Here is a 23,171-nt window from a genome sequence, read left to right as displayed (position 1 = left end):
TTCAGGAGGAAGAAATATAACAAGTGATTGCAACTGACAAGCTCCAGGGATAAATAACATCCACAACTACCGGTATAAGGAATTCAGCTGCATACATGGGCACATGGTGGAGCAGTTCACCCAGATTATAAGACCATGCCACAATCCCAGAGTCTCTGATTAAAGGAATCACCTATTTGAAGGCTAATGACAATGACACCATAAACCTGGTGAAGTATAGGCTGATCACCTTTTTCCCAACAATATGCAAGAACCTGACCAGCTGCATAACCAAAATGCTTGGGGCCACTTGGAGGGTGAGAACATAATGGCTGAATAGCAAAAGGGATGTAAGCAGATGAGCAAAGGATAAAAGGAGCAGTTTACCATAGAAGCGGCAGCTATGGAGCAAGCCTACAAGAAGCACCCGTACACAGCCTACATTGACTACATGGTCAATGACTGTGTGCCCCATAGCTGGCTGATAGAGGCACTGAAGATCTACAAAATCAACTGGACATTGATACACTTCCTAGAAGCAACCATGGCCAAATGAGGGACCACCATCAAAGTAAAGAACATCACGAACACCGGACTAATTGCCATCAGAAGAGGAATCTTCCATAGAGATGCCCTGAGCCTTCTGTAGTTCTTCACCCAACCCACAGTCCACCATGTTCAATAACAGCAAGTATGGATATACCATTTTTTGACGGCAGGAAGAATCTGTACACTTTCTCTCACCTGAGGTACACAGATGACATCAAACTCTATGCAGCAACTGAGAAGAAACTTCAACAGCTACCCTGGATCATGGAAGACTTCAGTACGGACATCAGGATGCAGTTTGGCCTAGAAAAATGCAAGACCTATGGAGTGCATCAGGGTAATCCAGTGGGCTGGAACTATGCCAAAGACTAGTGAAGTGATTGAAGCCATGAGAGACCTACAAATATTTGAGGATAATGCAGGCTCAATAGCTAGAACACAAGGAGATCAAAGCTGAATGGCAGAACATGGTCAGATCCATAAACACATCCACCCTGGTGTTTGTCCATTCTATGATCCCAATGGAGTACATTGGTACTGGGTGAGATTACAAGATTGACCAGGTTAATGTTGACCAAGAACCGCCAAGAGCCACCCAAAATTGGCCATCAAGAGACTAACCATAGACTGAAAGATGGAGGTAGGGGTTTGACAGATGTTATTGAACAAGAAGGTTGTTGTTGTTGTTGTTATTTGGTTTTTAGGAGCATTAGCAACTAAGGCCATATTGCTCCGGGATATGCGGTGGTCATTCCCTGACCTTTCCGCATCCTCCGTATTTGGTGGTGACGAGCCCCAGTCTAATCAAGAAGCGTGTGCTACGCACTGCTGCTCCTTCCCACCTGGAACAAGAAGGTGGTGATTAAGAAAGTGAGGGACTATTTCCAGGAAAATAGCACCAATATACCAAGCCATAAGGGAAATAGACAAACGGCACGCACACGGTTCAACCTGAACAAAGGGACCACGTTCACACAAACAGGAGAAAAAAAACGAGAATTTTGCTTCTACAGATATAATATACTCATGTTTATGAATGCATGCTTGAGGCTATTGATATCTTTTTTTTTTCTTTCTTCCCATCATACTTATAATGGTCTGATTATGAATCTGCTGTTTTATAAATTTCTCAAACCCACTACTTCCATCTTAGATGCTATGTGTCCTCTGAAATTTTCTCAATATTGTGTGTCTCAATACATATTGGAGGTCAGTGCATAATGATACTTTTTGTATAAATTATATTATATTGATGATATTAAGAGATTCTCAGTAATGAAATGATTTAAAGATAATTTTTCTTGATTATGAGGGGGTGGGGTATATGAATAGTTTCTGGCCTACCATAGAAAAAATGAAACATTTCTGGAAATTACCTACCTTTTTTTTTTTTTTTTTTTTAAACATATCAGCATATTTTTACACCCTTATCCATTATAGATCCCTTATGAAGAACCCACTGTCTTTGCAATTCGATATTGATCACCGAATAATGTAATTGTTTCATTCATTATTTGTCCCAAATGTTCATGAGTTTGGGACAAATAATGGACACTTTCAAAAGTTGTTTTTAGTGTAGGTAACAGTTAGCAATTTGATGGAGGTCATATCTGAAGAATACATGATATAACAATGTTTTATGATGTAGATCACTGTCTCTATGGGTATTATCTGAATCTTGTGATTGGGAGCTTTGTCATGCAGGAAGATGATCCATCTTCCTGTTACCAAGATGATGCTGTGTATATATATACAGGAACTCCCGACTTACGTAATACTCGACTTATGCAAATTTGAATTTACATAAGTTTTTGTTGGCCGATGCAAACTTAAAAAAACATGGAAACGTATTTTACCTATGTAGTGATAAATGGCAGGATTGAACCCAATAACTTTTTTTTTTTTTTTTGTAATTCATTCCAAGTCGTTGGAAGTTGAAAATTTCACTATATTACTAAGCTATTTATCTCTCTAAAAGGTCATATTTATAATGGAAATTGCACTACCCTTTCATCGTTATCATATGTTCTCGCTATAAGAATCAATTTTGAATGCCTTTGTGATATTTCTCTAAATCACGTTTCTGGAGTTCACGACCATAAAACAGTTTGCACTTTCCAGTTTATTGGGCTTTTCTGTTAGCGCAATCTATTATAAAAGGGCAGTAAACTTGATCTTATTGCATTTGTGATAATACTGATAACTGCAATTGTGTGGGTTTTTATGCTATTATGGTGAAATGTGTTCCCCTTCACTGAAATCTTCAATCATATAAACAACCAATTTTTCAGAAACTTTTCTTCATTGCTATTTACGTATTACATGATGAAGGGAAAGGGACCAGCGAAAAGTGCAAGTGGTGGTAGTACCAGAAAACAAAACAAAATTGCTTTAGAAATGAAAATGATTAAGAAGTATGAAGCAGGCAAAGTTTGTCATCTATTGCAAGGAAATTAGGTCTCGCTACTTCAACAATGAATACTATTTTAAAGGACAGTGCGCATATAAAGGAACATGTCAAAGGATCAATGCACTTAAGATCAACAGTGATCACAAAACAGTGTTCAGGTGCTATATCAAAAGATGGAACAGCTGTTAATAATGTGGATGGAAAATCGGATTCAGAAGCTAGTGCCCCTGAGTCTAATGACCATTCAAGCAAAAGCAACAAGTATTTATAAAGATATTAAGGATAAGTACGGTGAACCCCAACCCAAGTTCGTAGAAAGCAACGGGTGGTTTAATAGGTTCAAGCATTGTGCTGATTTCCACAATGTTAAAGTATGTGATGAAGTTGTCAGTGCCGATTCAGCAGCTTCACAGAAATTTTGTGATGTGTTGGAAAAAATTATTGATGAAGGCGGCTAATGAGACTGCTGTGTATTGGAAAAAAATGCTGGGCCGAACGTACATTGTCAAAGAGGAAAATACAATGCCAGGTTTCAAGGTGTCAAAAGATAGTACCACACTCTTGCTTGGGGCTAATGTAACGGGATATTACAGATTAAAATCACTGCTTGTGTACCATTCTGGAAATCCTCGTGCATTTAAGGGCATCAATAAAGTCACCCTACCCAAGCATTTCTGATCGAAACAGAGAGCATGGATAACAATCTCTCTCTCTCTTTGAGGATATTGGTTTAAATGCTGCGTCATTCCCGAGGTTGAAAAATATTGTAAAGACAACGATGTTCCTTTCAAGATTTTGCTTCTATTAGATAATGCTCCTGGACATCCTACGCATCTAGAAGATTTCAATTCGAATGTGAGAGTCATATTTCTAAGGCCATACACAACTTCACTCATCCAACCTATGGATCAGGGTGTTATTTCGAATTTAAAAGCATACTATTTATGCACAACATTTGCTCAGGCATTGTCTGTAGTAGATGGTGAGAAAAATTTTAAATTAAGAGACTTTTGGAAATCTTACAATATTTACCACGCCATCTTAAACATTAATAAGGCGTGGGCAGAAATTACTAAAAGTTATTTAAATGGCACATGGAAGAAAATATGCCCATGGCATGTAAAAGGCTTTGAAGGATTTGAAAAAGATGAAGCATATGAAGTGGTTACAGATAAGATTGTAAAGATTGCTGAGCTACTTCAATTGGAGGTTGATGCCAAAGACATGGTGGAGTTAACAGAGGAAGAAGAGAAGGAATTATCTAATGAAGAATTTATTGACTTGCAGGCAGTGATAGTGAAAGTAGAAAATTCTGACGAAGCTCAAGATGAACTAAATGAGGAGCCAAGACGCTTCATCACCAGAGAGAGATGGCAATGGCATTTTGTGAAAGTGCATCAGCAATGGTGAGGTTTGAGAAGATGGATCCTGACACCGAATGATTCTTAAAAGTTAACAGAGGGATGAATGATATGCTTGCTTGCTACAAAAAGATCTACAATGAAAAGGAAAACGCTACCGTCCGTCCAGTCATCCATTAATATGTTCTTTCGTAAGGTTGAGCAGCTTCTAAAATATGTTCTTTCGTCAGTTTGAGTGGCTTCTAAATCTCCACAGCTCTGAATCTCCGCAGCGGTGTACTTATCAGCTGAAGACATCGTTTCTGGCAAATGATGCTCGAGAGGTAAAACTTAATGACATTATTCCTGTCTCCTCTCTTTTTACTTAATTTTATAATTTTAACATTTTTTTTAAATTGCACGCTTTTGTAATTTTTCCTGCGCATGAGATAAAAAATTGAATAAATACAATAAATAATTCTATTTGCACGTTCGTTGGACATTTATTTTTTTATTCAATCAATTCAGTGAGCACTGCACAAGCATGGGGAAATTTCCTGACTTAAGTAACATTCAGCGAAACACAACCCTTACATGCCTATTTATAACTGATATTATCTCTGTTTATTGCTTCTGTACAACGAAAGAAACATTATGTGCTTCCACTGAATTAATATAGCAACTTAAAGAAAGCAAGTATTAAGAAAGGCTTCAGAGCAAAAATTAATTATTCAAGACAATTTTTTTTTTTTTTTTGTCTTTGTAATGCAGACAGTAACTTTAGGAGTTATATCTATAATTCCATAAGGACTGTTAAAATTTATATGAATTTTGAAAAATTCATAGTAGGTAGTTCCTGTTTAACTTTCTTACATAGTATGTATAAAGGCATAACATACATTTTATGCTAGAATCATATTTTTTGTGATGCATTAAATAAGAATGTAAAAAAAGAAAAAGAAAGAAAAATCTAAATCCTTTATGAAATAAATTGATTTGTGTTTTAAGTTTTTTTTTTTTTTGCAATAATTTAAATAAAAATATCATGTTTATACCTATTCAGATGCAATTTTTAATAAAGGAAAATTATAATTTCAGTGAACTAAATCGAAATAGGCTTCGTCAGATAGAAGGACTTAGTTTTCACGGCTTGGAATCTCTTAAAGTTTTAAAATTACGTTCTAGTGGTATAACTTTCCTCTTGGATGGAGCATTTTGGGGACCTAGAAATATTCAAGTATTGTAAGGATCAAGTTTTAATATAGTCTGTAATTGCATACATTTATAAACCTTTTATGATTATTAATTTTTAGTGCATTGTTACTTGTTTTTCTGTTTTTAATTTATTTGTTTCTAATTAATCAGTAAACTGACAACTAATTATAATGTATTTGGTATTGTCTCATTACTGTAATATATATTTAATTCATTTTAACTGAGGAGCTGTAGCCATTGTACTGCCGCTCTGTAAGAATGAAATGCTTACTGTCAATGTGGTAGGTGACATGTTGCAGGCCTGGGGAAATTTAGAGAGAGAGAAATTGTCTGACGATGATAATGGTGATTCACATAGAACCATCCAAGAAGAGATAGCAGATTGAGGTGGAATTTTGTTGTAAAAGTACATCATCTTTGAATATGTTTTTTGTTTTGTTTTTAGGAGCATTACCAACTAAGGCCATATTGCTCCAGGGATATGCGGTGGTCATTCCCTGACCTTTTCGCATTCTCCGTATTTGGTGGTTATGGGCTAGAACCCCGGTCTAATCAAGAAGCGTGTGCACGCACTGCTGCTCCTGCCCACCTGGCTACGGAGGTGCCTTGAATATGTTGAGACATTTTTGGTCAATGTGAATGCCTTATTTCTTGTTTTAAGTCAAGAAAGTTTCAAATGAAAAAGAGATTTTTTAAAAATTGATTTAAATAATTGATATAAATGCAGTCAATGATGTGATTTACCACTCTGTGAGGCTCTGTTTATAGCTCTTTCTCAGGGGAAATGTTTGTTTACCAAACTAAACATAAATGTGTCCAGACATTATTATTATTAACTGTATAGTGCAAGGAAGACTGAGGCTTATGCTGCACCAGCCAAAAAAAATTCCCAAGTTAAGTTACCCTGCTGTGTGTGTGTGTGTGTGTGTGTGTGAGAGAGAGAGAGAGAGAGAGAGAGAGAGAGAGAGAGAGAGAGAGAGAGAGAGAGAGAGAGAGAGAGTCAGAAGCAGAAAGAAAGAGAAGAATGATGATATCCAGCTCAGGACCCTGGGTGTGCCAAACCCATACTCACCAGATGTGAGCCCCCGACATGTGATAGAGTAAAATGCATAAAATGTCCTTTGGCTTCTACGTTTCAGAAAAATTAGTTAATTAATTATATCTTTTAAACCATGTTATATTATTTTTTTTATCATATTATATTATCTTTTTTATCATATTATATTATCTTTTTTTTTTTACTACATTATTAAACTGTCCTGGATACTTCTAATGAATGGTTTATATACATGTAGAGGTAAAACAAAAAAAACACTTCTTCATGAAAATGAACTCTATTTCACCATTTTCATGAGTATGTACATATGTATTTTTTTAATGTGAGAGACCAAAGAAATACAAGCACTCCCCGACTTACGCAATACTTGACTTAGGTAAATTCGACTTTACGTTTTTGCTAGCCAGTGCAAACTGAAAAAATATGGAAACCTACTTTGCATTCTGTAGGAATGCAAAGGTGTTGTGAAAATATCATAATTGAACCCAATAACACTTTTTTTTGATAATTTGTTCCAAGACCTCAGAAGTTGAAATTTTTGCTATATAACTAAGCTATTTAACTCTCTAAAAGGTCATTTTTATAATGGAAATTGACATATATATATTTGACATATATAAATTTATGTCAAATATGCACAACGCAAAAATTACTTTTAACTAAAGGATGCAAAAACAGAACACGCAGCCAATACGTTTACAAACGCTACTATTGGCTGAGAGGAAAGGGCTATGTGGTCTGGCTGGAGAATGCACTGCACTTTAGTTGTTATCATATGTTCGGTTATAAGAATTAATTTTGAACGCCTTTGTGATATTTTTCTAAAGCACATTTCTAGATGTCACGACCATAAAACAAAACAATTTGCACTTTCCACTTCATTGGGCTTTTCTTTTAGTGCATTCTCTTATAAACGGGTAGTTGTTGTTATTTGGTTTTTAGGAGCATTAGCAACTAAGGCCATATTGCTCCGGGATATGCGGTGGTCATTCCTTGACCTTTCCGCATACTCCGTATTTGATGGTGACGGGCTCGAACCCCGGTCTAATCAAGAAGCATGTGCTACGCACTGCTGCTCCTTCCCACCTGGCTACGGAGGCGCCTCATAAACGGGTAGTAAACCTGATCTTATTGCATTTGCAATAATACCAATAACTGGAATTGTGTGGATTTTTATGTTATTATGGTGAAATGTGTTTACCCTTCACTGAAATCTTCAGTCATATTAAAAAAATATATAAATAACGTAACGTAAGTCCGAAGCTACATAATTCGGGGACTTACTATATCGAAAAATGTTCAGCAACCTACTTTTTAAGTAGGTTGCTGAAATAGAGCGCAAATCTTTCACTGAAATCTTACAGTGCAAGAGGTGGCAGTGCTAGGAAAGTGCAAGAGGTGGCAGTGCTGGGAAATGAAACAAAATTGAGTTAGAAATGAAGGTGAAAATAATTAAGAAGTATGAAGCAGGACAAAGTTTGTCATCTATTGAATGGGAATTAGGTCTCACTGCTTCAGCAGTGAATACTATTTTAAAGAACAGTGCATGTATAAAAGAACATGCTAAAGGATCAAAGCATCCTTAGAGTCAGTGGAGGTACCCATGGACTGGAGATGTGCAAATGCATCCCCAATTCACAAATAGGGTTCAAAGAGTGACACAAATAATTATAGACCTGATAGTTCAACTTCTGTTCCAGAAAAAATAATGGACTCACTGGTTAAAGAGGTGATACAGGATCACCTAGACAAGACAACAGTAATAGTTCAGACACAACATGAGTTTGTTAAGGGGAAGCCTTGTCTGACCAATTTGATTGGATACTACGATGTGGTCACAAAGGAACTGGATGCAAAAAATATTTTGATATCATATACTTGGATTTCAAGAAAGCTTTTGATACTGTTGTACATGGAAGACTACTGTACAAATTGGAGTAGTATGGCAAAATGATGGTTGAGTGGGAGATGGCAGAGAATGGTAATAAATGGACACTGCTCTACGTGGACTAATGTTATTAGCGGAGTCCCCCCCCCAGGGTTGTGCTGGGCCCATTGTTGTTTTGTGTATTTATCAAATGATATCTTTTTTTTTAGTTGTTGGTGCAACGGCTTCTGTGGCCATAATTCACCTCTCAAAGGTTTTTTTTTTTGCATTTACTCTGATCCAAGCCCGAGGTGGGATTTGAACCACCTCGGGCTTGGATCGGGCTTGAGTTGCCAGGCAGGCATTTTACCCACCCGGCTAGCCCGGTCGGCTCAAATGATATCAGTGAAGGTATATCAAGTTTGCAGATGATACAAAGGTTGATAGGGTTGTTAATGACAGTAAAGACAGCATGCTACTGCAACAGGATCTAGAAAATTTGGGCAGATGGGTTGTGAAGTGGCAAATGAAGTTTAACATTGACAAATGCAAAGTACTGCATATGGGTAGAAGTAACTCCAGAGAAACTTACCAACTGTGTAGTACTACACTTAGGGTTGGTAGAAAATGAAAAAGATCTGGGAGTAATTGTGCAGTCAGATATGAATTTCTCTGAGCAGTGCAGACGTGCGGAAGTTTGCCTTTAGCCAGCAGGTAGTCGATTGCTCGAACAGACTTCTGTCTGTTGTTGTGGAAGTTGATAGCGTAAATAAATTTAAGACTGAACTAGACAAACATTTGGAGTGACTGGATGGGTGAAATGTGGTGTTTTTTTTTTTTTTTTGGCTGATGCTATATAAGCTTGCTATCGTGCATCATATGCCTCTGCTAATGCTGTATTTAATGCTATTTTTAAGATCAGTAGTGATTACAAGACTTTGTTCAGGTGCTATATCGGAGATGGAAAAGCTATTAATAATATGGATGGAAAATCAGATTCAGAAGCTAGTGCCACTGAGTCTAATGGCTATTCTGGGTGCTTTAATAGGTTCAAGCATCACGCTGGGTTATGTTTTTAAGTAAAATTTTTGTAATTGCACACTTTTCTAATTTTGTGCACTTTTGAACTTTTTCCTGCACATGAAATAAAAAAACTTAATTTATAATTCTGTTTACATGTTCTTTGAGCATTTCTTTTTTATTTCAATCAAATTTAGTGCACATAGTTGCGAGTGCTGCATAAGCCTTGAAGGAAATTCCAACATACGTAAAATTTGACTTACGTAGTGTTCCGTGGAACGCAACTGTTATGTAAGTTGGGAGTGGCTGTATTAACATAGATATACATTTTGAAGGTTTTTTCAGCACAGTATGAAAAAATTACACCTGCAAGTGTACAGATTCTCCTCTCTATAGAGATATGCTGCCATCTATCAATTGTGTTTATAAATAATGGTAAACATTTTTTATATTTATAATTGCTTTGAAAATTGACTTGGGAGGGCATGCCCTTTCAGCAAGTTTCAGTACAATGTGGGCTTGATTGTACATACTAAAATTGAATAAATTCAGGTGCAGAAATTAATGTAAATTAAAATAATCTGAAAAAAGTGGCACATATGCCGAGCACATGTGGTAAATGGTTTTTTATGTGAAACATCCTTCACAATATTTGTATTGTTGCAGTCATATGACAAATATTTGTATTGTTGCAATCATACTCTTCAAAAAATCTAAAAAGTTAGAACTCGAGATATTGTACTGGTCACGAAAAAAGCATCATATGCTCTAATCACACTACTAATGAGTGCTCAGCACAGACTAGTGGTGGGAGCATGGGAAGTGCTTCTGATGGAAGCCGCAGGTGGCGTAACTTCCGTGACATTTTTCATGACTGATCAGATTTCCTTGGTAGGTGCTCCCCGAGGATGTTTCACCTCAATAAAATTCATGTATAAAATATTACAAAGAAAAAAATAAGTAGTGACATTTTTAATTTTTGACTTTTAAAAATATTTTTAGGATTTTTTTCAGTTTTTTTTAAAATGAAATTTTGATTTTGAATTGATTTTTGACAATAATCATGATTTGATGTTTAGCTAAAAAAGTCAAAATATGAAAAAGTTTATATTTAAAAGCACTTAGTTATTTATGTTTATTTATTTTATTTTTATTTGAGGAATTTGGAATTACTTTCTAATTCCTCAAAAAAGCACAGAGTGCATACAGTCCAGAAACTCACTTATGAAATTCCAAGAGCAAAACTAATGAAAATTTAAATATTATTGTAAAATTTTTGTAGACTCAAAATTTATATGTATGTTTTTCATCTACATTTCTTTTGCACAAATTCATATTAATTTGTAATAATTTTCATCTTTCAACAACAGAATCAGTGCCATTTAAGTGTACATCCGATAATATTTGGAAGCTATTATTTATCCCCCCCCCTCACCATTTGTAATCATACATGTCCCTCATGAGAAGTTACTATAAGCTGAAACATGTTGGGATTACTGGAAAAAGTGTAAGATGGATTGCAGGGTAACTACAGGGCAGAAGGCTGAGATCAAGTGGATATTCTTCAGATTGGTGTTACGTCAGAAATGGAGTCCCCAAGGCCTGGTTCTTTGATGACTGTTGTTTCTGATTTTCATAAACAACCTCGACAGAGGAATAAAGGAGTTGATGTCTAAAGTTGCAGACAATATAAAGATTGGGAGAGTTATTAATGACCAGTGCCTGCCAAGCAGTGCTTCTTCAGGATGACTTGAACAGGCTTCAAGAATGGTCAGAAAAGTGGCATTCGTGTTTTAATGAAGAAAAATGCAACACCAAAATAAATAGCAACGCCAAAATAAAATTATACACGTGTGGGGTCAAATTAAAAAATGTAGAGGAAAAGAGGGATCTGGGATTTACAATATGGTCAGATGAAGTTTTCTGAGCAGTGTAAACAGGCAGTCAGGAAAGCCCATGGTGTCCTATCAATGATTTATCGAACATTTTTGGGGAGTGATGAGGTCATAATCCCACTATATAAGGCAGTTTCAACACCATGTTTGGAATACCGTGTTCAAGTGTGGAGACCTCATCTGAAAAAAGACATTGAGCTTCTTGAAAGGGTCCAAAGATGGGCTACTCGCATAGTGAGATTGGCAAATGGCCAACTGTATAAGGAAAGACTTTGATTATGTGAACTACATAGCTTTGCAATCAGAGACCTTAGATGGGACCTGATTGAGGTTTATAAGAGCTCTGAGAGGGGGTTAGTAAAATGAATGAAGGCAGAATTTTCACTGTTATGAAGAATTCTAGAATGATGGGCCATAAATTCAAATTACGGGGGTTAAGGTTTAGATTAGATTTTAGGAAGTTTTCTTTTAGCCAGCGAGTTGTTGATTGCCAGAATAATTTGCCTCCAGTTGAGGTTGGTAGTTTGAAGAAATTTAAAACTCAACTGGATAGTTACCTACATGAGGAGGGAAGTAAATAATTTGTATTTTCTTATTTTTTTATTTTTATTTTTTTGGCTGGTGCAGTAAAAGTCTGTGGATTCCTTGCTCTATATGTACTAATACTGTTAAGGATTTTGCAGTCTTTGAAATGGATCACCTTCCAATGACAAATGATTTGTTAACAGAATTGAGTCTTTGTAATAAACTGTTTCATAAAACTCTGGCAGCAGCATTTTCATACTTCTCAAACTGTTTTCCCTAAAAGCTTTTGCTGCAGCATTCTCATTCTTTGTGGCAAGTATATCAAGGAAGACAGTCTTACTTTCATCATAAACCTCTTTCAAAGCCAGAATAGCAGTAGCTCTTGCAGATTGCTTTGTGTTCCTAATTTGTTTTTTGCTTTTGTTTCATGGAGATGATTTCAGCACATTCCATTGATATACACACTGATTGGACAAAAATCATGGGATACCTATCTAGTAATGGGTACACTCACCTTTTGCCTGAATAAGGGCAGTCACATGGTGAAGCATTGAGTCCACAAGTTCATGAAAGCATTCCACAGGTATTTCCATCCATGCCTGCTGCACCACTGTCCATAATTCTGTTGCATTCCTGGGTGGAGAATCCAAAGCTCAAATGGACCTTTCCAGAGCATCCCAGAGATGATCCACAAGGTTCATGTCTGATGAACGGGGAGGCCATTCCATGGTGGTAAAATCTGCAGAGCGCTCTTCGAACCATGTTGTAGTCACCACAGCTCTGTGGGGAGACGCATTGTCCTGTTGGAAGAGTCCATTGCCCTGTGGGTGCATGATGAACATGAAGGGATGCAGATGGTCTGCAAGGATGGACATGTAACCTGGACCATTCAGAGATGTGTCAAGAGGTCCCAACATGTGCCAGTTGAATACATCCCAGACTGTTACTGACTGTCCACCTGAACAGTCAGTAATAGTCTGGCTGTTCAGGTAGACAGTCAGTAAAATGCCCAAACAGTTCCTTGTTGATGTGACAGGTGCATAGCTTTGTGTGGTTTCCACCAGATACCCACCCTCTCGTCCTCTCGAAATACAGTAATACCCGAAGTTACGCGATAGGTGGGTCCGATGAAAATCGCGTAAGTCGGGGTAAAACTTTGCATATAAATACATATAAATTTTGCTTAATTGGGACCAAATACTAACAAAAACACTAGTTTAGAAGAAAAATATTAAAAAATTGCAGTTCTTTATACATATTAATACAAAATATGTATTAAAAAAACAAATGACTTACGTAAAAAAAGTTATTTCGATGTCGATGGCTTCATAAAATCTAACAAATTCGTCTGACGACACAGCGCCTTCTTTTTTTCACGCAGAATTTCTTCGTAGCAAGCTAATAATTTTTTTATTCCTTGCTTTGTAGCTATAACGCGTTCTTCGTTGGAGTCTATGTTTTCTAAAATTTTTAAGCCCTTTACAATTGAGCCCTTTTCAATTTTCAACCTGTCAAGTTTGTAATTGTCATGCTTTTCGCCATTGCTTCATTTAGGCCTGTAGCCCGTGCAATATCACATGGTCTTTCATTTCGCTCAAAGTGTTTCACAATTTCATATTTTTTCTCTATCGACAGAGGTGGAGTGGCCATAAGCCTTAGCAGGGAAACCCCGGTGGCCGGTGTGATTTTGGCCATAAACCATAGTATGACGCCACTATAAATTTTCCCGGGTAAGAATTTTTGACCCAGTCCGCCTCTGTTTATCGATAATTGCTTTTCTTTTTCTCTCTGAATCTGCAGTGTCTTCACCAGGACGCTTCCTTTTCACACCTTTTAATTAAGTATTTTACTCATTTTTAGGGAATAAAGCACAATTACAAAACGAGGAGGCACGCTTGATACACATAAACAAAGCTGCGTGCATGTAGCAACTGAATAAACAACACCATAAAGGCAGAGATACACTATTAACACCTCACATTTCTAGGGGTTACTACCATAAAACAATAAAAATCCAGTTGTGTTTCTGCAAGTGAAATCTGTTATAAACGGGTAGTAAACTCGATCTAATTGCATTTGCGATTATACCGATAGCTGGAATTGTGTTGGTTTTTACGTTATTATGGTGAAATGTGTTTCCCCTTCACTGATATAAAAAACATAAAAGCAGCAAAGTTGAATTTTGTTCATCTTTCGCTCTCATTCTCCGCCGTCTCACCATATATCGATAACATACGAAAAACGACCTTGAAGATAGTGTGCGGCAGCGTTGCCAAACGAAAAAATCAAGAATCGCGTAACTCCGAGTTCGCGTAAGTCGGGGTATTACTGTAATTGGAAACAAGGCTCATCAGACCAGGAGCAATTATCCAATTCCCGTGCCATTGTTCTTTCGCCCACTTGAGGCATAGAGTCCTTTGTCATGGTGTTAGCAATGGGACTCTGGTGGGTCAATGGCTCCCTATTGCAGCTAATGATCACCTGATGGTCTCAGTGAAAACATTTCCGGCACCTCCCACGTTGAAGTCAGTGGTGATTTGTGCCACTATCGCTCTCCGATTGGCTGAAATAATGCGAGACAGACATCGATAGCCACATTCATCCACTACCTTTCTCTGCCCACAGCACTGTCCACGATGAGATGTTATTCCACAAATGGCATATTCCCGATATATACTTGATACTATCGAATGGGGATAGTGCAATATCTGTACTACCTCCGTGATAGTGACCCATGTGTTGGGCATTCGCTATCATCCCTCTTTGAAAGTTGTTTAACTCGTGACATTTATCCATACTGACATAGAATTACTGTCTACATCAGTGGTTTTCAACCCAGGTGCCGCATAATTTGGGATTAAGTTACTTAAACTTTTTTTTTTTAAATTTATGTCACAGTTTACGAAGCTTAAAAAAATAGAAATGAAGAGAAGATTGAAATTTTATTTATGTTTTTTATATGATTGAAGATTTTGTGGAAAGGGAAATGCATTTCATCATAATAATGTGAAAACCCAGAGAATTCCAGCTATTGGTATTATCAAAATGCAATTAGATCAAGTTTGCTACCCATTTATAATTAGAAGCACTAACAGAAAAGCTCAATAAACTGGAAAGTGCAAATTGTTTTTATTGTTTTATGGTCGTGACCTCCAGAAATGTGCTTTAGTAAAACGAGAGTATGTGAGCTCGTGTAGTGTTTCCAACCTAACGAAAGAATCACAACTTTTCGGCAAGCAGAAGTTAATATAGAGTGGTAGGGTAAGCAGACAGCAGAAGTAGCGCGGTGAAAAAGAAGAAAAACTGATCAGCTGATATACCTGTACTGTAATGACCCGTGCAAACACAAATTTCAGTTAGTGTAATACCCTTGATAGTAAGATGGATAAGTTTTTGTTATTAAGAAAACAAGACATGAAGATGATTGTCGTGAAGGCAAAAACACAGACAAACATCAAGATGATTATGGTAAAGACGAAAAAGAAGACAAAGGTGGAGGTTCCAGTAAAGAAGGAATAATTATAACTGTTCCCTCTTCGAGCAAGTCTGCTGTGAAGGTGAGGAAGAAAAATCGTCAGTATTTGGACAGTTATATGGAATATGGATTTACTTGGTGTGGGGATAAAGATAGTCCTAGCCTAAAATGTGTTATTGGTGGTGACATATTGTCTAAAGAAGCAATGGTACCTAGTAAATTAAAGAGACATTTAACCCAAAACCATAACCATCTGGCTAACAAGCCTAGAGTGTACTTTGAGAGACTTTTAAATAACCAGAGAAAACAGAGTCCAAGTTTTACCAAAATTGCCAAAGTTTCTAATAAAGCTCAAGAGGCCAGCTATTTAGTAGCTCAGTTAATTGCTATAAATATGAAGCCTCACACAGAAGCAGACACTTATCCTCCCTGCTTGCAATGCTATAATAAGGACACTTTTTTTTTGGAAGTGAAGCAGAAAATGAAGTTAAAAATATTCCTCTTTCCAATAATACCATTAGCAGACGGATTAGTGATATGTCGGCAGACATAGAAGAAAGCGTATGTGCCTCTGTGAAGAAAAGTGAAATTTTTGCACTCCAAGTAGATGAATCAACTGATATTGGAAGAAATGCTCAACTACTCATTTATTCGCTTTGTCCGTAACGATAAAATAGCAGATCAGTTTTTTGCTGTAAAGAACTTGAAACAGCAATGATAGGCCAAGATATTTTCAATACAATAAGTACTTATTTTGAAATTCATGGTTTGTGCTGGAAATCTTGTGTGGGAATTTGTACAGATGGTGCTCCATCAATGGTCGGCTCAGTGAAAGGGTTTGTTTCTTTAGTGAAGAAAGTTAACAGTGATGTCATAACAACACATTGCTTTCTTCATCATGAAGTGCTGGTTGGGAAAACACTCAGTAGTGATCTGAAAAATGTGCTAGACACAGTTGTGAAAATGATTAACTATATAAAAAGTAGGCCTCTTAAATCATGTATTTTTGCTAAACTTTGTGAAGACATTGGGGCAAAACATGTTAATCTTCTCCTTCATACAGAAACAAGATGGCTTTCTAGAGGCAAAGTATTGTCAAGAGTATTTGAACTGAAGGATGAGATTCATTCTTTCTTTGCCATCGAAAAACAAGAAGAATTTTGTATGTTACAGATAGTAATTGGTATGTCAAATTGTCTTATTTAGTTTTATATCTTTGAACTTTAAACAAAGTTAATTCCATTATGCAAGGCAAAGTTGAAGATATGTTAACTTCAACTGAGAGAATCCAAGCTGTATGCAAGGCAAAGTTGAAGATATCTTATCTTCAGCTGAGAGAATCCAAGCACAAGATCACCATGGTCAAGGGAAGCAAAGTAGATATGCTTCCACACATTGCTACAACTAAGAATAAAGAAACAATACCATTTATTTCTGAACATCTTGTAGCACTGGAAAAAACTTTCAGTACTATTTTCCAAACTTACGTACCGAAGACTATGACTGGTTGAGGAACCCATTTATTGCATCAGTTTCAAGCCATTCTAAGCTCAGTGTCATAGATCAGGAGTTAATTGAAATACGTAATGATGGCACTTTGAAATTAAAACATAAAGAAGTATCTATCGAAGAATTCTGAATAGAGATGAAGAATGAATATCCCCATATTGCAAAAAAAGCTGTGGTAATTCTGTTGCAATTTTCTACATCTTACTTATGTGAGATGTAGAAAAACTCACAAGAGGGAAAGACTACAAACGATTGAGGAAGAAATTGAGGAAGAGTGTCTCTCCAGTATTCCACCTAATATCAAAAATATCTGTGAATCACACCAGGCACAAATATCTCATTGAAAAGTTATAAACCAAGTGTTTAAATACCTTCCATTGTAAGGTATGTTTTTAATTTTGTAGTTATCCATAATTGATGTTTATTTAGTACCTGTATATAAAGAATAAAATTATTATATAAGTACTCAATATATAATTTGTATTATGAATTGCAATTTTGTTTATAATTATTATTATGATAACTATCATATAGCATATATATTTTTTAATATTATATATATATGTCTGTGTGTATTTGCGTGTACACACACACACACACAGTTTATTTTTATCTTATATACATAAGATAAAATCTTATCTATAAGATTATGTATATATAAGATAAAATCTTATATAAATATATATACAGTACATATATATGTTTTGTGTGTACACACTCGCCCTACTCAAATATCTGCTCGTTAGATCCCATTCTGTGTGTGAGTGTGTGTACACACACTCACATACAGAATGGGATCTAACGGGCAGATATTTGAGTAGGGCGTGCCGCAAAATAATATAAATTACTTAAATGGTGCCATTATCAAAAAAAGGTTGAAAACCACTGGTCTACATGAATGCAGTGATGCAGTGTACCTGTATACCTGCCAAGTGGTGGATTCGCCCACTAGCAAGAGGAGTGATAGTGTCATGTTGCCCAGGAACCAGTTATCCCATGAATTCTGCCCTTTCAGTGTGTAGTGGAATGTTGGTAAAAATGTGCACACATTCTGAGTAAAACCATAAAATTTTGTTAAACCTTGACAAAACTCTACTGCACTGTCACCTTCAACATGGTATGTAGAAAGCTGTGAAACTTTGATTTTATAGTGTTTCTTGCAAGGCTGAATATTTGCCCTGCCATTTGTGAGTTTTCTCAAAGTTTAACCAGTGCTTCAGTTATTTTTAAGACAATTTTCATGAGATGTTCAGATGTAGGAGATTTTAGAGGCATAAAAAAGAAGGGGAAAAAAAAAAAAGAAATATTCAGTGATTTCTTCATGTGGTTTCATTTCTCTTAAACTAACAGTAAACTGATCCACATGACTTGCATTGCTGTTGAGGCCACAAAATCTCAGGTGGTAGATGATTTTCATCAACCGGTGAAATGCCACCACTTTGCTTATTGGAGGCTTGAAGTGGTGAAACCCATGTTTAGTCTCTAGAGCAAAGTTTCCGGCATCCCCCCTCCCACCCCCCATACTTCTCCTTCAACCCATGCACGGTACTAAGTGCTATAGGTTTTGATACATTTCGTGTTACTGTTGAAAAGTACTTTTCAACAATTGTGGACTGAAAGCTTTTTTTTTTTTGGAGCTTGAGCCACAGTAATAAGATATTTATCGTAAATTTGATGAAATATAAAATTAATCTTACCAGAGCCATAGTGCTCTTAATTTTCCAGATGCCCTATGAGAAAATTATCAAATCTAAGCAGGTATTCAAGGCAGATTATAAGAAATTGCCTTTAAGATATGAAAACTTTTCATTGTGGATCTAAGAAGGCAAGGTCCTAATCATGCAAATGGCTTTAGGCTGAAACCATATATTTCAAATGCTTTTGACCCATAAGATGCAAGGAAGCAAGTTTATTCATCATCATCATTCTAAGGGCCAAGCCCTGTCGCCATAGAGATATTTTTTCTCCACTCATCTCGAATTTGGGATTTTTGTTTTGCTTCACTATAGTTGATTCTTGAGAATCAAAGCAACTTCATCAAGTGGTGCGATTCTTGGTTATCCTCTGCCTATTTTCCCTTTAAGCCATCCTTCTAGTATGTCTACTTTATAATCGTTGTATCGCCAGAGATGTCCTAGGAACTGCATCTGCCTTTTGATTATGGTTTTCTTGATTGTTCTTTGTTCTTCAGCTGCTACTCTGAGGACCTCTTCATTCATCTTTTGTCTCTCCAATTGATTTTCATCAAAGTTCTCCAGCAAAACATCTCAAATGCTTCAATTGTCCTCCAGTCTGTTGCTGTTATTGACCATGTTTCATGTCCATACAGCAGTATACTCCATATATAGGTTTTCACAAATCTCTTCACTATTGCAGTTCTTTTTATTTCTGAATGGCTTTTGCCATCCTCTTGCTTCCAAGATATACAAATTAACTATTTGTTCAATTTCCTTGTATCTATTTTTATCTTGTCTGTTTTTCTTTGACTTTCTTTTCTGGCAGCCATTATTTTTGTCTTTTTTGTGTTAATTTTGAACCCCACATTCTAAGAAAACTTCTTCTGTTACTTCTGTTGTGTTTTTCAACATTTTTTGCTAGTGCTGCTATATCATCTGCGAAACCTGTACTCCTCCTACATTTATTCCTTTATTTTTCCACTTCACTTTCTCTAGAACAACCTCCCTGTACTAGTTAAATAGTAATGGTGATAATGCACATCCTTGCCTAACTCCTTTTCTTATCTTGTCTATTACTTCCTTATTTTGAAATTCACTTAGTGTTGTTTGATTTTCATATAATTTTTTGATGGCTCGCTGATCTCTCTAATCAAACTGGGAATTCTTCGTGACTCTGAAAAGCTTCTCCTAGAGAACACTCTCAAATGCTTTTTCTAGATCAATAAATGCTATGTGTGGTTTATTTATGATTATTGTTCAATCTATAATTGGGCATAGTGCTAAGATGGCTTCTTGTGTACCTCTTCTGTTTTGTAAACCAAACTGATCTTCACTTAAAACTGTTCTGTTTTCAGTTTAATTCTGTATTTTATTATGTTCAATAGCATTTTGGATGCATGACTAAAATGGCTGATGGTTTGGTAGTTTTTACACTCTGTCGCATTTCATATTTTTGGCAATGTCACTGTTCTTTGAAAAAAGTCATCCACATATTCCTTCTTCATAGACTGCTTTTATGATATTGAATTTTTCTTTGCTTGTTTTTTCTCCTGCTCTTTTAGCAGTTCAGCTGGAATTTTATCTGTTTCTACTGCTTTTCCATTGGGAGGCTCATTTAGAGCTCTTCTATATTCTAATTGTAGTAAGTCTGGCCCCAAACAATCCTCTTTTACTTCGGCCTCCAAGGTGTCCTCACTTATTTGGTTCCCATCATAGAGGTCTTCTAGATACTCTTTCCATCTTATTCCTATCTCTCTATTTCTAATCAATAGTTTTCCATCTTTAGCTCTTATTTCTGCTGTGCTTTTGGATTTAAAGTCTCAAATATATGTGGCAATCATCTTGTATGCTATGTCAATTCTTCTGTTGTTTAAAATTATCTTCAACTTCCTTGCATATTTCATCCATCCACTTTTCTTTTGCCCTTCTGCATTCCTTGGTCACTTTATGTCTTAATCTTCTGTACTGTTCTTGTCCTTCGGCTGTATTCTTCTTTCTGACTTTGTTTCTTTCTACAGTCAGGTTGGGAATTTCACTTGTTATCCATGGCTTTCTTGGTTGTAGTCTCATGTGTCCAATTATTTTGTTTGCTGTATCTTCCCAAGTCTCTTTCACTAACCATTCAATCTGGTCTTTTTTTTGTTTCAAGTATTGCATCTGTTTCTTTCTTAAATTATCCTTCCACTTTGTGTTCCTGTAATAGTCTCACATTCCACGTTAGCATTAGCATTAGTAGGGGCATTTGATGCAAGAAAGCAAGCTTATGCAGCATCAGCCAAAAAAAAAAAAAAAAAAAACCCACTTCCACCTCACCCCTCTGTTCGTTCCAAATACCTGTCCAGCTGAGCCTTAAACTTATTTAGGCTATCAACCTCCACCACAAGGGATGGAAGTCTGTTCCACCAACCAACCACCCGCTGGCTAAAGGCAAATTTCCTCGCGTCTATCCTACATCTGTCTTTCCTCAATTTGAATTTATGCCCTCTCAGGTGATTTTTCTGAGCTAGAGGAAGAATCCCATCAGCATTGAGCATGCTTAAACCATTCAAGGCTTTATACACCTCTATCAGATCACCTCGCTGGTGCCTAGTCTCCAGACACTGTAATTTGCAAAACTTAAGCCTTTCTTCGTAAGAGCACCCCTTTGTTCCATTCACTAATCTTGTTGCCCTTCTCTGTACTCGTTCCAGCAGCTCTACATCCTTCCTGAAATGAGGCCTCCAGACCTGTATACAGTACTCTAGGTGTGGCCTGACCATTGCCTTATACAATGGAACAATCACCTCCCTATCCCTGCTGGAAAAATTCCTGTATATCATTGACAATACTCCATGAGCTACTCGTGCAGCCCATCTGCACTGCTCAGAGAACTTCATATCTGCCTGCACAACCACCCCCAAGTCCCTTTCATTCTCTACCACTGTCAGTGTAGTACCACAGAGTTGATACGTTGCTCTGGGGTTGCTGTTTCCCATGTGTAGTACTTTACATTTGTCAATGTTAAACTTCATTTGCCACCTCTCAGCCCATCTGCTCAACCTTTCCAGATCCTGTTGCAGCAGCATAGTGTCAGTAGTGTCCTTGACAACCCTGCCAACCTTTGTATCATCTGCAAACTTGGACATTAAGCTTGATATACCATCATCAATATCATTTACAAATACAGAAAACAATAATGGACCCAACACTGAGCCCTGAGGGACTCCACTAATAACATTAGTCCATGATGAGCAGTGTCCATTGATTACCACTCTCTGTCTTCTCCCCCTCAACCACCCCTTTATCCATAGCAGCAATTTGCCTCCAATGTCACACTGCTCCAATTTGTGTAGCAGTCTTCCATGTGCAACAGTATCAAAAGCCTTTCTACGATCCAAGTATATAATGTCAAAGTTATTCCCTGCATCCAGTTCTTTTGTGACTGCATCATAATATCCAATCAAGTTGGTCATGCAAGACTTCCCCTTAACAAAACCATGCTGTGTCTGAGCTATAACTGAAGTCTTGTCTAAATGATCCTGCAGTGCTTCTTTAACCAGTGCCTCCATTAATTTTCCTGGAACAGAAGTTAAGCTCACAGGTCTATAATTACTTGTGTCAGCCTTTGATCCTCCTTTGTGAATTGGGGTCACATTTGCACATTTCCAGTCTATGGGTACCTCCCCTGAGTCCAAGGAAGCTCTCATAATTATGGCTAAGGGTTTGCTTACTTCCTTTGCTGCTTCCTTTAATATAACTGGATAGATCCCATCCACCCCAGGTGCCTTTCTTGTATTTATCTTCAACAGTTTCTCCTCCACTTTACTCCCAGTTATTTCAAGATTCTCTAGCTTACTGCTAGAGTTGAATACACCTCTGGCATTCCCCTTGCTGAATAACTCCTCATGTGTGAATGTCGATGCAAAATATTCATTTAGTTTGTTAGCTACCTGAGCAGGATCATCAACAGTTGACCCATCAATATCAAGTGGACCAATCTGATTCATCCCCTTCCTTCTAGAGTTAACATAAGTAAAGAACTCTTTGCTGTTTTTCTTTGCATCCCTTGCCAAGGATTTCTCGTAATCTGCCTTTGCCTGCCTAACCTCCTTTGTAACTTGGTTGCATATCAACTTGTATCTATCATAGGCTTCTGTGTCATGTGTTAATTTGTAAGTATCCCATGCATTTTTCTTCTCTGCCATATGCCTCATTAGTTCATCTGACATCCACTTAGGCCTAAACCTTGAACAATATTTCTTAGTTGGTATGTAAAGCCTAGTAGCTTCCAAGATAAGTTCTTTGAATGCTTCCCATTTTGAATTTGCTGTTGGTAACATCATCAGTTGGTCCCACTGTATAGAATTTAAATACTGTCTCAGTCCATCATAGTCGCCTTTACGGAAGCAATAACCCTTCCCTTTACCCCTAATGGTAGTTACCTCTTTGAGTAAATCCCACTTCAGCACACTGTGATCACTGCCACCTAGTGGTTCGTTTATCTGCAGATTCTTAATGCATGAAGAATCACTGCTGATAATCAAATCAAGAGTATTACTCCCTCTAGTTGCCTCCCGAACATGCTGATGTAGAAAACAATCATCCAATAAATCCACAAAAGCCCTGCTAGTGTGTGAGTAACCAGCCCCCAAATTCCAGTCAATATCTGGGAAAT

General features: G+C 36.9%; 1 protein-coding gene across 1 annotated transcript in view; it reads left to right on the top strand.

The window, feature by feature from the left end:
* Window positions 1-23,171, top strand: part of LOC150086860 (uncharacterized) — a 414,998-nt gene that overhangs the window by 256,368 nt on the left and 135,459 nt on the right. The window contains exon 7 of the mRNA XM_090372302.1: window positions 5,377-5,520. Within this exon, the coding sequence (XP_090228428.1) occupies window positions 5,377-5,520 (144 nt within the window). The remainder of the gene's footprint in view (window positions 1-5,376; window positions 5,521-23,171) is intronic.

The sequence above is a fragment of the Mastigoproctus giganteus genome, chromosome 4, assembly GCF_048544385.1.
Source record: "Mastigoproctus giganteus isolate SK-2022 chromosome 4, ASM4854438v1, whole genome shotgun sequence".
In the NCBI taxonomy this organism is placed as follows: Eukaryota; Metazoa; Arthropoda; class Arachnida; order Uropygi; family Thelyphonidae; genus Mastigoproctus; species Mastigoproctus giganteus.
Note: the sequence above shows the minus strand (reverse complement) of the source record. Positions and strands in the feature narration are given on the sequence as shown.